This window comes from Antennarius striatus, chromosome 5, assembly GCF_040054535.1.
Source record: "Antennarius striatus isolate MH-2024 chromosome 5, ASM4005453v1, whole genome shotgun sequence".
Lineage (NCBI taxonomy): Eukaryota > Metazoa > Chordata > Actinopteri > Lophiiformes > Antennariidae > Antennarius > Antennarius striatus.
In genome coordinates this window covers 3,966,870-3,982,638 of record NC_090780.1, presented here as the reverse complement: position 1 = coordinate 3,982,638, position 15,769 = coordinate 3,966,870, and the positions used below count along the sequence as shown (strand labels likewise).

General features: G+C 37.9%; 2 protein-coding genes across 9 annotated transcripts in view; both read right to left on the bottom strand.

The window, feature by feature from the left end:
• Window positions 1-1,569, bottom strand: part of LOC137595203 (transcriptional enhancer factor TEF-5-like) — a 34,915-nt gene extending 33,346 nt beyond the window's left edge. For 5 of the 8 annotated variants that reach the window (XM_068315118.1, XM_068315119.1, XM_068315123.1 and 2 more), the window contains exons 1-2: window positions 1,377-1,568; window positions 935-1,064 (exon numbers count right to left, since the gene is read on the bottom strand). The gene's annotated coding sequence lies outside the window, so the exon portion shown is untranslated. Of the gene's footprint in view, window positions 1-934; window positions 1,065-1,376 lie in introns of all 8 variants that reach the window. The other 3 variants (XM_068315122.1, XM_068315124.1, XM_068315120.1) reach the window with 2 other exon arrangements.
• A 2,282-nt stretch (window positions 1,570-3,851) lies between these two features.
• LOC137595592 (tubby-related protein 1-like) lies at window positions 3,852-14,542 on the bottom strand. The gene is made up of 13 exons (XM_068315802.1): window positions 14,405-14,542; window positions 12,915-13,047; window positions 12,719-12,829; window positions 12,517-12,639; window positions 11,348-11,467; window positions 11,090-11,224; window positions 10,931-11,013; window positions 10,655-10,819; window positions 10,415-10,527; window positions 10,241-10,349; window positions 10,040-10,138; window positions 8,775-8,946; window positions 3,852-5,245 (listed from the first exon to the last, which is right to left on the bottom strand). Exons 1-13 carry the CDS (start codon window positions 14,417-14,419, stop codon window positions 5,112-5,114), a joined length of 1,512 nt encoding a protein of 503 aa, XP_068171903.1. The 5' UTR covers window positions 14,420-14,542; the 3' UTR covers window positions 3,852-5,111.
• Window positions 14,543-15,769: the final 1,227 nt, after the last annotated feature.

Here is a 15,769-nt window from a genome sequence, read left to right as displayed (position 1 = left end):
AATGTTAAAACTGTGACTGTGAATGCATGCGGTAAGAAGAAGTAGCAGGCAGCTAAGACAGCAGCTAAACAGAAACGTCAACAGGTTATTCTGCTAACTGTGACCAACCCGACAGACTGCATTCTGTTGTTTAGTCAAACCTGTTGACTGCCAGTGATTTAACCGTGCAGCTCATATGTCTGTACAAATTTAGCACGAAGGAGGTGCCAACACGTTGTTTACACATTTTCTGATAAGCTATGAAATTTTGCTCTGTTAAAACCAAAAAGACAAAGTGTAACTGAAGTGTCGTGTCAGACACGGAACAGGTGTAGCCAGAGGTGGTCTGCAGAGAGTTAACAATTAGCTTGCTTCACCATATCCATGCATCTCAAATCCTTTTTGAATTATGTACTTAGTCAGACTTTGCAGAGAATCATCACAGGCATGCTTGCTGGCATGGAAGAAAGAAAAACGAAGGGAGAGACACTTTTGTCTATTTAAAAGCAACCAGACAGACAGATTAATTGTCATTAATTAAAATATCAAGTTAAAATTGGACACCAATGGTTATTGCATTGTGTCATAATACTTCATGTTACCTCACAAACACATGCTTTGTTGCTTATTGAAAGTTTATCAAAATGAATGGAACATAATTGGCATAATATAAATAAAATTTGGAAAGAAATTAAAATAATGTCATTATATATATATATATATATATATATATATATATATATATATATATATATATATATATATATATATATATATATATATATATATATATATATATATATATATATATATATATATATATATATATATATATATATATATATATGCGCTCTGACGGGCGCGCCCTGGGTGTTTTTTTTATTTTTTTAACCCACTGATGTCTACGAGGGATCCATCAGGAGCGCTACTCAGACAACTCAACAACTTGTCTTACCTTTCGGATGCGGAGGTCCAAAACAGACTGTGTATTCCAACTCTTTTCCGTCTCTCTGTCTCTCTCTGTAATCACAACTGCTGGATCGGTCTTGAGAAACAGGGATGGACGCGTTGGATCCAGGTGGGAACTGTTCGAGACACAACACAAACATATTGTCCCGCTTCTGCTGTCAAAAGTGAGGCTTTTTGGTCTATTACTGGGTGCCCACCGGTGGAAGCTGTGTTGTTCAACGCCTGTCAGATATCTCTACACACTGGCAAAGTACAATAGCATATCAATCTACCAATGTTCTATGTGATATTCCCTCCCAACGCGCGGAGCTCCACGGAAAAATGTGAAAAATGACAATGATCTGAAAACTTCATCGAGACAAGCGGCATGAAAAAACTTCCCTGAAAAGTTCTCTAACATAAAGAGGGAACATTAGAGGAGAACCTACCTTTTTAATTGTGGCAGTTACCTTCTTCTGCTCAGTGACAGCAGCTGTTTCCTTTACTTAGTTTGTTTTAATTTGGCGCCTTGTTGTTTTCCGTAATATTTCTCATAGGTTTGACAGTATAAGTGGAATGTTAAGTATGAGTTTGGTATGAAATCAACGCACTACACTGGAAAAAGAAGGGGGAGGAAAAGACTTGCAAGGAGGAGCCATCGGTGCGCGTCAATCAACATGCTTGAGGGGCGGTGACTACACTCCAGCTCCGCCCACTCCAGCCCGACACTCGTGCGCGGCTTCCATCCTGGAACCGGTCTGTGACGCGACCCCCCGTCATGGTGGGAGTTCACTACGTTCACCAGCATTACTCGCAACGTCAAATTAGGGGAAATTATATGGAAAAAACATAATTATTCTTCAGTTTTACAGGAGAATATTTTTTTTATTATTAAAAAACTGCTATAATAAATGCTCAAACAAAAGTTGCCACAAATCTGTATTCTAAGGGTTGTTTGGGGGCATATATGATATTTACTTTGTACTTGAAAATTTTTATTTTAAAATTAAGGACAATTTTGTTTGTGTTTTTTCGCTGAGTCTAAGACAAATCTTCATTAAAGTTCAGACCTTTGACTTTTTTATAACTTTGTTTAAATATATTAAACAAAAATATTTCTTTAATCTTTAGTTTTACTGTGGTGTTTCTGTGTCCTTCATGATATAACTGTAAACTCACATTTTAAGTTCACTGTTGGAAAGAGTATATCAGAACGAATGGATTTATGTTCGTAACCCCAGATGTTTTTGAGTTTTTGACGAAGGAGAAGAAGAGGAACAAGAACAAGAAGAACAAGAAGAACAAGGAAAAGGAGAAGAAGAAGACAGTCATTCAAACATAGTGAACTTCTCTACTAATACTTAATACACTCCAAATAAACATTTTCCCCACTAAATTTTTCAAAATTGGAAATTGATTCCCAATTAATTTTTAATACTCTCACAGTGATAACATTTCACAATTTCACATTCAGCAACAGCTCCTTCTGTTGGTCAACAACATGGTTGCAGTGGTTGTATTTACGCTCTACTGTGTAGAAGAGTTACTCTTGAAACATTTGAAACTGGTTGACTTGTACATCCACTAATGGTGTTTACATTTAAAAATGAGAAAGGATGTTTGGTTGGCTGCTTGCTTAACTGGAAGTCACCTCACAGACAAAGACAATTGCAGAAGAAGAACTCACTTTACAGCATACGTCCTGAAAGGCTGTCAGCTTCAGGCTTCATTTAATCTACGAGTTTGGACAACTGCCTGAGCAGGTTCAGGCAGAATACACGCCACTTACTCTCAAGGCCCTCGGCTCAAACAGGTTTTTCATCCTGACAGAAGCTCCTCAATATGTCAGGTGAACTCCGGAGGCCAGTTTGGGCGTCTGTCAAAAGCAACAAGAAGGAATCCTTTTTGAATAGCTGCGATCTTCTTGTCATTTTACAGATTTTGTTAATATTGCAGATTAAACATGCATTTTAGGGTTGTAAAGAGAGACTGGAAATTAACTTCTCACTGTAAAAGTAGTAACTAATACTATGGAAGTTATAGTTGAGCTTGATTACAGATAACAGAATGTTGGGGATTAATGAACTACAAGAATTGAAACTAATAAATTCTACATCTTACCTAGTAGTAAAATTATTGTCACATTTAATCGTACTTTGAAAAATTATCACTTCTATATTTTTCTAGTGAAGTTGTACATCAGTCTGTGGCCCCCAGTGGAGGGCCTTGGCCCATGCCCACATGGGTGGCTGGGCTCTTTTCTTTACGTGACATGCCCTGTCCAGCAGGGCTGGGGTGTTCTCAGGTGAGCGGGGTGTTTGAGCTGTGGGCAGTGGTTGTGGGGGGGGGTTGGGGTCAGTTCAGGCCAGGGGTCTATCAGAGAGCCACCCCCCTGGCCAGCAGAGCTTCAACTGTGGCCCTGGGACCTTCATGCTGGGTGGGGTCCATATGGCTCTCTGGCTGCTCAGGTCTCTACCTACTAACCGCTGATGACCCCCCCACCCCACCCCACCCCGCTAAAAGCCACATTCAATGACAATCATTCACACACACATATATGCACACACACAATAAGGTTAATAAGGTTACACTCTTTATGCTAATTACAGTGTTGATTTTTATTGTTGTTGTTGTTGTTGTTGTTGTTGTTGTTGTTGTTGTGATTGCTTTAGTTTTGTCACTTTTCTTATGATAATTTTTGTTATCCAATCCTCTTCTTCTCTTTCCACTGTCCTATGTGTTTCATAATTCATCAACATTTCCTTTCTTTTACATCTTAAGTACATAGTAGTACATTCTACTATGAATGTGATTATACTGTTTCTACTGTGATTGAGGTCATGCTCTCTGCACATGAGCACAATTCATTTTTTGCAGAAGTAGCATTTGTTTTATTCAATAAATGTGAGATGTTTTACACAGTATATGATGCTACAAGAAAAAGGATTCACATTTATTAAACACCATTATCACAATAAGTCTAGAAATGTAACAAAGGCAGCCAGTGTAAAAAATATATATATATACATTTCACAAAATTTTAAAACCAAAACACAAATTATGAAAAAGTCTACAGTAGTTCAAATTACACTCATCTGAGATGGCCACACAAGTAATCACTCTGAATATTTTATCAAACACAACATGTTTATACACGATTCTAATAAATAAAGACATTCCTATTCAAAAATTTTACACTTCTGTTACTCTACCTAGCATTTATGCTTTACTACAATCACTAAAATCTGGACTGTTGTGTAAGATGTCTGTTAATAAAAATATGCTCTTATTCCTTTAAAGCTGTTGGTTATTGCTGCAGCCATGGAGGGTATGTTTATGCTGGCATCAATTTATCACTGTCTTTTAGCAGGATTACTAAAAATGTTATGAGTGGATTTGTATGAAATGCTTTTGGAAAGGGTGAGTATGACCCACAGAGCTGATCTGGATCATCATCCAGATCCAAAATCTTTAAAAGGATTCTTCACCATTGAGGGACAGGGGCAATTATCAGATTTATTCTTCTAACTTTATGGGTGATGTCTGTAAGGATTGGACAAAACTGACATGTTGACATCCCCATCTGATCTGTACGCCAGGAATATCCCAGGCGATGATACAAGTTACATCCATCATTTCAAATTGTACGTAACTTGAAAAGTTCTGAAAACTGTCATTAACTAAAGGTCATTTTTCTTGATTAACTATTAAAATAATAATGAAATGTGATTTGTAAATTTTAAAGATTTTAAAAATTTTGAAGATGTTTTAGCCATAGAGTCATAATGAGTCATAATGAGGATGAGATGTACTTTATGGTCATAATGGGGAACTATCATGGCCGGGGTTTGTAATCATTGAGCCGTCTAGTTTTGTATCAGTTTTATAATGATACACAATCATCAAGACGAACTATCAACCCCTCAGAAGAGCCAAAACTCTATAGTTACAGGAATTGTTTGGAATTAGATCCAGGAATACAGGAATGTCACAAAAAAATCAGATGATGATATGAAACCAGTTTTTCTTTTTTCCCTTTTTCCTAGAGTGAAACACACACCCTTGAAGACCCCAGCAGTGTCACTTGTGAAACAATAGTTGGGCGGTTCCAAACACACGAGGTGGTCCAATGAAGTGTGGGTGTGATATCTGTTGACTTCAATGTAACAGACGACAACCTTTTGCTATTCACATGCGATTTTTCCATCAAAACTGGAGAGAGCGATGGCAAAGGCCTGCACGGCACTCATGGGGTATTTGTAATCCAGAGTGAAAATGTCGTCGGCTATCCGGCCAAACTGCATCACAATGTAGTCCACTGAAAAAAGAGAGGGACTGTTAGAAACTTTGATCAGTGGATTTATAAATACTGAACAAATTTTTGTTTTGTTATTTGCACTTCAACCTTCTAACCCTGCCACCAAGACCTGTTGTGTGAACATACAGCAAGTTTACAAAGTTTAAAGTTCAAAGTGCCATTTTTTTCTAGCGTGGTTAAGACGCAACGTCAAAGAAACCAGATTAGAATTAAGTCAAATGAACATTTATTAACTTAGTTTTCATATGATTATGTTCTAAAAAAATACACAAGTAATCGCTCATTACTCACAGTTATTGCGTTCCAGGACCATCCGTGAAAAACAAAATTCCACTATATAGCGACAAACTTTATTTTATAATTTATGGTCATTTAAACATTTATGAACCCTCCCCATACTAATATTATACCACCTTATATCTGTATCACCTTTTCCCACACACTTTTAGGCTGTTTAAAGCACTTTAGTGTTTCACAGAGGTGTGTTGCGTTCCGTGAGTCTCCAGATGCTGCCAGCCAATAGCATGTGTGTACGGTATCACGTGACTACCTACTAAAAATCCAAGATGTAGTGAAGCCCTGTATGTAGAAGTGCGAACAAGCGAGGTATTACTGTACATTTAAATGTGTTGCTATTTTTATTGATGAACCAGTGAGACGTCAAAGCTGACATATTTTTACTTTCTTTTAACTTTAACTTCTTTAACCCTTTTAATTCTGAATATGTAGATTGCAGACATTAGTACTGTATTTAGTGTTTTGACTGATTTACAGTCATAATCACCTATTTTTGAAAGAGTAAACTGATCACAACCCAAGAAGTTTCTACATATGAAACCTGGCTGAAATGCCAGCTTTTCTCAGAAGCACTAATTTAATTTTAAAATATAATAACTAATGAAAAACATTTAAGATCATCATGATCTTTGTGAATTCTGGTATGCTAATTTGCTTAAACTGACCATGCTAACATGCTGTTATAATGTTCACCATAATGTATATTGTTCATCTGCATGGAGGCATCTTTATATAATTTGCGAAAAACATTCAATATCAAAGAGCAGCTGAGACCGTCGTAGAAGTAAAGTCATTAGTATTCATGGTAACCCTGTGTTGAAAATAGTCGACTAAACCAAGAAAAAAAAGTCATTGCATTGAGAATTCACGACTTTGATGAATCCCATTAGGTTAAAAATCTGAAACTCCCAACTCAAACAGAAACATGTTAGCAATAATCAAAAAGGAAATTGAATATCTGAGCCAAAATAATTTGATAATCGATTCATCCATCCATCCACCATTTCTGTTCCTCCTGTCAATTGACTGGGTCATGAGGGAAACGACAGAAGGGAAAAGAAATGGAATTCAGTGGAGACTGTGGGAACAGATGGATGATCTTGAATTTGCGGATGACATCGCTCTCCTTTCACAAACACAAGAACAAATGCAAGAAAAGACAGACTTGAAAAAGCTGCAATAAAACTTGGTCTCACTCCCAATACAGCAAAATCACAGGTGATCAAGATCCACAGCAAAACCAACCACCATATACAGTGTGTATTAACAACACTGCCCTAGAAGAGGTAGAATCTTTTACCTACCTAGGCAGTGTTGTGGACACAACCGGAGGCACCAATGCTGACTTATGAAGCAGAATTGACAAGGCTAGAGGGGTGTTTAACATGCTCAGAAAGATCTGGAGCTCAAAGAACATCTCCATCAACACCAAATTGGGCATCTTTAGCTCCGCTGTGAAACAAATGATGCTGTATGGATCAGAGACATGGAGGACCACTAAACTCACATCACAAAGGCTGCAAACTTAATAACACCTGTCTAAGAAGAATCCTTCAAATCTGGTAACCAATGCAGTTACAAAGTAACCAATGTGGACCTGTGGAAAAGAACAAACCAGGATCCCATTGGCAAACAAATCCAGAAGAGAAAGTGGAGTTGGATAGGCCATACTCTCAGAAAACCCGTAATAAACATTGCCCGACAAGATCTGAAATGGAACCCCCAAGGGAAAAGGAAACAAGGTTGCCCCAGGAACAGTTGGAGAAGAAGTGTTGAAGCAGAAATGCTAGAGAATGGGCTCAACTGGGAACCCCACAAAGCAACAGCTACAAACCGAGTGAAATGGAGACTGTTTGTTAATGGCCTATGCACCCTAGAGGAGCAAAGGGCTTAAGTCAGTAAGTCAATCTATCCATCCATCCTCTTCCGCTTATCCGTAGTCAGATTGCGGGGGCAGCTTCAACAGGGAGCCCCAAACTTCCCTTTCCCCGACCGTATCCGCCAGCTCTGACTGGGGGATCCTAAGGCGTTCCCAGGCCAGTGTTGAGATATAATCCCTCCACCTGGTCCTGGGTCTGCCCTGAGGTCTCCTCCCTGCTGGACGTGCCATGAAAACCTCCCTGAGGATGTGCCCCGGAGGCATCTGCACCAGATGCCCAAACCACCTCAGCTGACTCTACTCTGAGCCCCTCATGAAAAGCAATGTTTCTCACCCTCTCTGTAAGGGAGACCCCAGCTATCCACCTGAGAAAGTTCATTTACGCTGCAATCTCATTCTTTCGGCCATGACCCATCACTCATGACCATAGGTGAGGGTAGGAATAAAGATTGAAAGGTAGATGGAGAGCTTTGCCTCTTGGCTTAGCTTCCTCTTTGTGACAACAGTGCGGTCAAGCGACTGCAATACCGTTCCTGCTGCTCCAATTCTGTGGCCAATCTCCTCCACTGGCGCAAGAGGAGACTTGATCTAGGAAGACTTTGTTCCTCTGGGGAAAGGACTGCCATATTTATTGGTAGTCCTACTACTAGTTGTCTAGATACTACTAAAAATACAATCTCCCATCACGCATTCCATTCTGGTTCAGTCCCTCGTGTCGTGACAGAGGGGTAAAAGATCATCGAGGCTCTTTCAACAGACATTTTGTTTAATAACTCTAGCAGACATTTTTGGTTTGGCAGCCGTCAGCCTCTCTCTTAGTGCCTCTGCCAAGAAAGTTATGTTTTCACCCACGTCTGCTTATTTGTTGGTTTGTCAGCAGTACTCTATAATAGAAAAACTACTAAGTGCATTTCCAGGAGGATGAGTCTTGGACCAGGATGAACTTGATTGATTTTTGATGGTCTGTGTAAAATATCAGATCCAGGATTTTTTTTAACTTTCTTTAACATTGCAAAATGGATGCTTATTTTGTCTTTGATGTATGAACACAAAAAAAAAAAAACGTTATAGGGCCGATATCAATAGATGTGGATCTAAATAAAAAACAGATCCACCAGATTTGAATGGTCGCCAATGGTGATGGGTTTGATTATACATAAGGACATTTTCTCGCTCATAACATCGTCATGATGTTCTTTGAGTAATTACCTTATGAAGTGATAACGAAAAAGTCTATTTCCCAATACCCAATACCCATTGGCATAATGTCCATGTATTACCAATATAAACATAAACATGTAGAAGAGTATTCTTATCCTTAAATAGGTAGAGAGTGTAGATAAAAATACTCACAGTCTTTACTGTGGACAATCTGGAAGTTCTTAATGGAGGCCTGGGTGACCCTGCCGTTGAAATTAAGTACATGCGAAGCGCTTTCTTCATTCCAGACGGGCGTCTTGTTGTGAAGCTCGATGAGATTTTCCATCCTTCTATTCTGGTACCTTATCAGCAAGCCGTCGCATTCCTGTGAAAAGTTGGCAAAACATAAGTCAGGAAAAACAGAGGAGAAGTGACATTTTGTAACTTGGCTTTGTGTTGCCCTCAAGATAAAAAGCAGCAGACAATAAATCAGACTGCCAGCACAAGTCAGTTGATGACATTATGAGCAGCGGGACATTCTATGATGCCTGATTGAGTTTGTTGGTCATGGTTTAAAAACATGAATCTAAATATATCCACTGATGGATGAAGTGGTTCTACCAATGTTTAGATTACACCTTTTAAGAGGAAAGGATGCCAAAAAACATCCGTGTCAACAGATGAGCTGATTATTTTATAGCACTGGACACACACATAAACATAGCATTTGTATTTATGGACAGCTGAAGATGCATGTTTATTTTCTCTTTTACCAAATTATATTGGAGTTGAAACTTGAAATTCAAAAACTGGGGGGGCAGTGGCTCAGTGGTAGAGTGGGCGGCAGAGCAGGTCGTCCAATGTTCTCAAGATTGGCAGATCGATTGCTGCTCCCGCCCAGCCACCTCGAAGTGTGAGCTGACAGTGGGAGGCGTCAGCTCACCTCCGGACCACTGCCGGGGCGCCCTTGAGCAAGGCACTGTCCCCCTTTACGAGTTGCTTTGGGGCGCACCAGGACGGAGCTGCCTGCCACTCTACCTCCCATTGCATGCATTTGATTAAGAATTAATTTTCCTTCGGGGCTCAGACAAGTATACAAACATATTTTTTTTAAATGGAATCAAGTTGACGTTACAGGATCTGGTAAAAATTACTTTGAAGTGCAGTCAAATACTGGATTAATTCAACAAAATTATTTTTGTAGATATTGCAGAAAATATATAATCTGATAACTTTTAGATGATTTAAAATATAGGCTGATTATTGATCATTTCTTTTGCATGTTGTTATGTAATCTTTATTACAATTAAATCTCGTCAATTAATCAGTATTTCTGATAGAGTTTTACTGCTTGATTTTTTTGTACGTGTGTAAGCATGTAAATCCCCCATTTGCATAAATGTATGGATTCCATTTTGGCTTTTTCTTCTCAATTGTCTACTCAGAGGAACAAAATGTTAGAAATCCATTGATCTTACATTTCTCGGCCTGAGAGGAACTCGCTCATTGTCTTTGTTCATTCCTGGGATGATAACTGTCATCCTTCTTGGTCCTTTCATTCCTAAAACATTTGTTTCCTGTTGCCAAAAATAATTGTAAAATTATTTTTAAAAAATAATCAAATGAATCCCAAGACATTATTTAAAAAACACAGTGAAAACCTAATTCTGATGACTTACATAAATAATGCCCGCTAACTCCTGACGGGCATTGGACATGTCTGGAAGAGCTCTTTCTGGATTTAGAGCATTGTCGAAAACGGTGAACTTAGTCCCCATTAAATTGGATCTAGATAATAAATAAAAGAATAAATAATTCATAATAGAAGGAATGAATGAAGTAAGGAAATTTACCTTAGTTTCCCAACAAAGTTCTCTCCACCTCTTGATAAATCTGTAGCGTCAATGGAAATGAGGTAGTTGGAAGTGGTGCTCTTCTTTCGTTTCCTGCCGGCCAACAGGAATGTCTGTATAGAAAAGAAAGACATATTTAAAAAGAATGCTCAAAATTATCAAATGGAACCTAAATGATAAAATGGAACTTGAACCTGCAGGAAAATAAAAATCAAATAGTGACATTAAGGAAGCATAGACCTTTTTTTCGTTGTCGAGGTGAATGTAGTACAGAGGGTAGAGGCTCTTGTCCATCCCCCTCTGGTCTCGGGTCACTCTACATTTGACGGTTACGCCCTGCGGCGCCGGCTGCATCACAAACTTCTCCAAGTCGTCAAACTCAATTTCAGGTGATGGAGATCTTTCCTGTTAATTAGACAAAAATTAATAAATTTTGATTCAAGCCATGAAGTATCAGTCTACGAAACTGAATTAAATGGCAGCGAAACAAGGCAGTAAGCGCAAACTTTGAAAAACCTTTTTCTTCTTCCCTTTGCCCTTCTTCTTCTTTGATTTTTCATCTTTTTCTGACTCTGAATCATCTGTGTTGTCCGCCTTTCCTGAAATATGCAATGGAAATATGTCATATTGCAGTCAGTGGCTTAAGGAAGCATTAAGTTGGTTCTGATAACCTGCCTTTCTTCTTTGTCTTCTTGTCTTTTTCTTTGTCCCCTGACGTTTGAAACATGGATGCCGAGCCAGCGGTGGATTTCTTCTTTGATTTCGACGGCTTTATTTCTTCTTCACTATCATCACTGTCTGATTTGGCAGCTATTCAGGGGACAGGTACAAAGATTTTCTGATAAACTTTCCTTTTTTTTAAATCAAGCTCAAGCAATAACAAAAAAGTTTGGACATATCTTATTCATGCTGAGACAATCAAATTCTCATAACCTTTCTTCTTGCTTTTTAAGTCTTTTTCTCCACTGATCTGGAACAAGGACGCTGGTTCTTTCTTCTTGTCCTTCTCCTTCGATTTGGATTTCTTTTCTTTTCCTTCAGAATCTTTGTCATCTGATAAGAGTCAAAAGAAATACAATTTTAAAAATGTTACACATCCTTGAATTAGATACCAGTGACTCACAGGTATTACAGTACTGAACGCAAATAACACAGTCATTCTTGGCCACTAGAGGGCAGCAGAAACGAACTGTAAATACTGCATTGATAAATACCACCATAATGGTTAATTTTGTGACCACAGAGCAACACTATCATTATCTGATCATGTGATGAAATTAAATCTAATATTGACATATATTTCTTCTTAGCTCTATTTTATTATCATTATTATTTTTTTGTCTTTTAGTTGTCATTTTTTCTGCCTACACTTTGGTTCTGGCCAACCCAAACAAAGTTATGAGAGAAGAGAGTCACGCCAAAGAGCAAGTGAGAGGTATGAAATCCAAAAACAACAGCTTAAAGATGAAAGATGAATTTTCGGAGATTCAACAATTCGTGATAAAGCACTGTCGGTTCATCAACATTAGTGATTCTATTTCATTTGAAGTATTAAATAAAAGCTTCTTGGCTTCTTCTGCTGATAGTACAGTGCCAAAGGTGATGTAATCTATCAGTGAAACAGAATTCTAAAGTGAGGAAAAAGTGCACTTTTTTTTTTAATTGGTCAAATGTGTTTCTTTGTCCTACTACTAGATTTTGAAGGTTTTGAGTTGACAACTGAACTGAACAGGACAAAAGAAGGAACTGCCGGTAAGCATCTCATTGTGTCACAAATTATTCTTCACAATAAATTTAAAATGAAATCAACTTTCTTTGATTTTTTTTTATAATAACAACACCAACTAAATAGGAAAGAGCATCATGTGTCAGACTACAGACACATACCATCAAAAACTTCTTCTTAAAATTTAGTTGAAAGTTCTAAGAATTTGACATTCACAATACAGATGATCAAAAAAACACTTGTTTTTCTGCTCAATGACTCTCTACTTTCTGCCACTGACTCTCTAATACACAAAGTTACGTAACCCTCTAATAAGCATTACTCTGACTGCTCTTTAAATCTCACTCTTAATGCCCTTTTCTGTTTCATTTGGTACCTTTGGACTTAGCTTTCTTTTCTTTGGCAGAAGTTGCAGATGGAGAGCTGTCTTTTGTTGTTTTTTTCTTTGTCTTCTTTTTGGGAGTGTCTTCCTCATCGTCATCATCATCCGTGTCTGAACCTACGGATTTGAATCAAGAGTTTATTTGTATGGATTTAACAGCAGTTCAGGTTTTGTCACCACCCAGTTCACAACAGACCTTTCTTCTTTTTAGGGACACTTTTGGCTTTCTTTTTTGGCTCTTTCTGCTTTTCCTTTTCTGGTTCTTCTTTGTCTTTTTCTGGTTTCTTTTTCTTCACCTTCTTTCCATCTACAAAGAAATGGTGATTACATAAATGATAAGATAAGTAGACACACAAATAATGATGTTTCCTTCTTTTTTTAAGGTTCCTTACTTTGCATAGCAGGACTGTCCTCTTCTGATACATCCTCATTTTTCTTCGTCTTTATTTTTTTGGGCTTGGCATCTTTTCCATTCAGCTTGGCTTCTGCTGCGCTGGTGACCTCCTCTTTCTTCTTTTTTGGCTTCTGCAGATTTCCTTTAAAAATACAACTGAAATTAGACTTAATATAACTGGGAAATTGGGAAAAAAAAAGAAAGAAAAAAGTCAGAATTTAAAGATCTTATCAATAAAAATAACTCACCATTAAAATCAGATGTATAGCCATGGTCAGAAAGGGGAAAGAAAAGATTTACAGTAAAAGAGTTGTGGTTACTCTAAAGCCATGGATTTTGTAGGTAATAATGAGACAAAAGAGGTTATTTTTTTAAAGAATTCAATCATATTTTAGCGTTTGTGAGAATGTTGCTTTGGAATACATACAAAACTTGTTTTTTATTATAACTATTTTATGTAATTGATGAAACTAAAGTCACAGTAAGAAACAAAAATCATGCAGTGTACAAAAAAGGGCAAAGGGGGTCATTTCTGAAAGAGACGAAGGAAAAAAAAAAGTCAAAAAATCAAACATAAGATCAGCGCATCTCAAAAATGAGATTTCAAACTTTCAATCCCCCAGATTCATGTTTATGTCGCGGTTGTTTGTAAGTTTCAGGAAAAAAACACAACCAGCATGAATAAGAGGAATAAATCTGGAAAGTCTGATGACCTAAGCTTTGAGTAAATTCAAAGGAACAGTGCATTTAAGTCCCAGAGAAGGAGGTCAGTGTGGTTGAGGCCAATGGAGACAGTCAAAATAATCCTATTAGGTTAGATCCTGCATGTTATTCTATTTGTGTCCACAACTCACAGTAGTGACACAACACCTGAAATGTGTCATGCTAAAATAAATTGCTGTAATACAATTTAAAAAATGTAACTTTACACTCAACTTTGAATTCACAACATTCATTTGATTGAGTTTTTTGGTAAAGCTAATTTACTCACTGTGTGTAACAAAGATTTTGACCTAATTTACGCTTATGGCGGGGTAGAATCTACTTGTTTATTTCTGAAAAATGTTTAATGGGGGCAAATTAAAAGAGTAACCTTTCATGTAAATTAAGTTGGTTATTAAAAAATAACGACACCGGGAAGAAAATAATGTTTTAGTTCTTTTGTTGGGTTGATATTGTACAAGTTTGGGTGTCTGCTAGGTGTTTGCATCACAGCCTGCCTTCGACTCTTCATCCATGTTTCTGCAGAAACATGAGCTTCATGAACTTCATCACAGATGAAAAGAACGCATTGAGCACCACCTCAAAATCATCCATCAATGTCTTCTAATACTCATCTTCAAAAGTGTTATTTGACACATACTTGTGGACCTTCTCTCAAAGCATCATCACATGTGATCGCTAGGCAACAGAATGAATCCTGGGAAGTAATCATTTTGAGAGGAATTTAAAAAAATTTTTAAAAAAAATACAACCCCACCCATTTACCTTCTCTCCAGACATGACCCGGCCTCCGACTTCCGCTCCACCACTGCCTCTCTTCAGAGGACGGAAAAGGAAAAAAAACCCACGATTCTCAGCACAGATAATGAAAGAGTGAGAAAGCCCTGTACTCACTGTGTCTCCATCAGCAGAAAGTTGTTAATAGGATTTATGTGTAAAGCCATCTGCTCTTTAGAAACACGTCAACGGGAGAAACCAACAAAGGCTTTGGGAGGAGGGAGAACTGTCTCCAGACCCATTTGTACTGTTCATCCTGGATACTCGAGCCAACACAGCTGTCGCAGGATATTTTTTTTCTTTTCTACACACCTATTATCAGACCACTGGTCGTATACATCTAGCCTTTGTTCAATGTTTCCTGCTTCAGTGGATGGGATATTTAAATCCAAATAAACTGTTTACTTGAACTTGCAGCTGGGGTTCAGAAACAGAATCCTCATCCTCTTGTATCCTGAGACAAAAACAACACATCAATAATTACAATTATTGTGTAGCAATTCCATGTTTTATCGCTATTGTTTCAGAAAAACGCTGACATTTCTTTCCGATCAAAAAAGGTTTTTACATTTGAGTGACGGTGGGGAGTTATTGTTATGTTGTGGTGGGTTTTTCTTTTTTTTTTGTTTCCTTTTAGCATCAGTGAGAGTCTCTCCATCCAGCTTGTGAATGCCCACAAGGCCCGAAAGACACCCTGGGGCCCACAGAGGGAGGGAGCGGAGTTGGGGGGGGGGGGGTCACATGGCATGACTCCTAAGAGGATTTTTAACAAAACGACTGGTCCTCCGATCGACCAAAGGACAATCAGGATGCCCAATCCATAAACTGGGATTACTCTAATTAGCTTTTCACAATCTAGGACTGTTCCCAGGGTTTTCACGCAAAGACTAAAAAAAATAAAAGTGGAAAAACATGCTCTAATGCTTTTTAATAAATCCACTTACCTGCTTCGGTAAAACTCGAGTGAGACTCAACGATCACCAATAGCGATTATAATAAAAAATAATAAAAGTGCTCAACTATCAGGAGCCTCATACATATATAGCAAGATGATGATGAAAAAGGAAGACGCAATACCTGCTCAAAGTGTAATTTCTTCATCTGACCACTAGATGCTGCTGTTTACCAAGAGACACAAAGTAAGATGCAGGCAATACCAAAAGTGTGAATGAAAAATGTATTTAAATATAATAAATTAAATCACAAAAAAAATTTATTTGTACAACTCTAAACAGCTCTGTGGTCACTCAACTCACAAGAGGTGAAAACTAGGAAATGTTAACAATGAACACGTGTTAGGAAGTAAAAAAAGAAAAAGATGTATTTAGTTGTTTCATGAAGCCAGACCGTTAG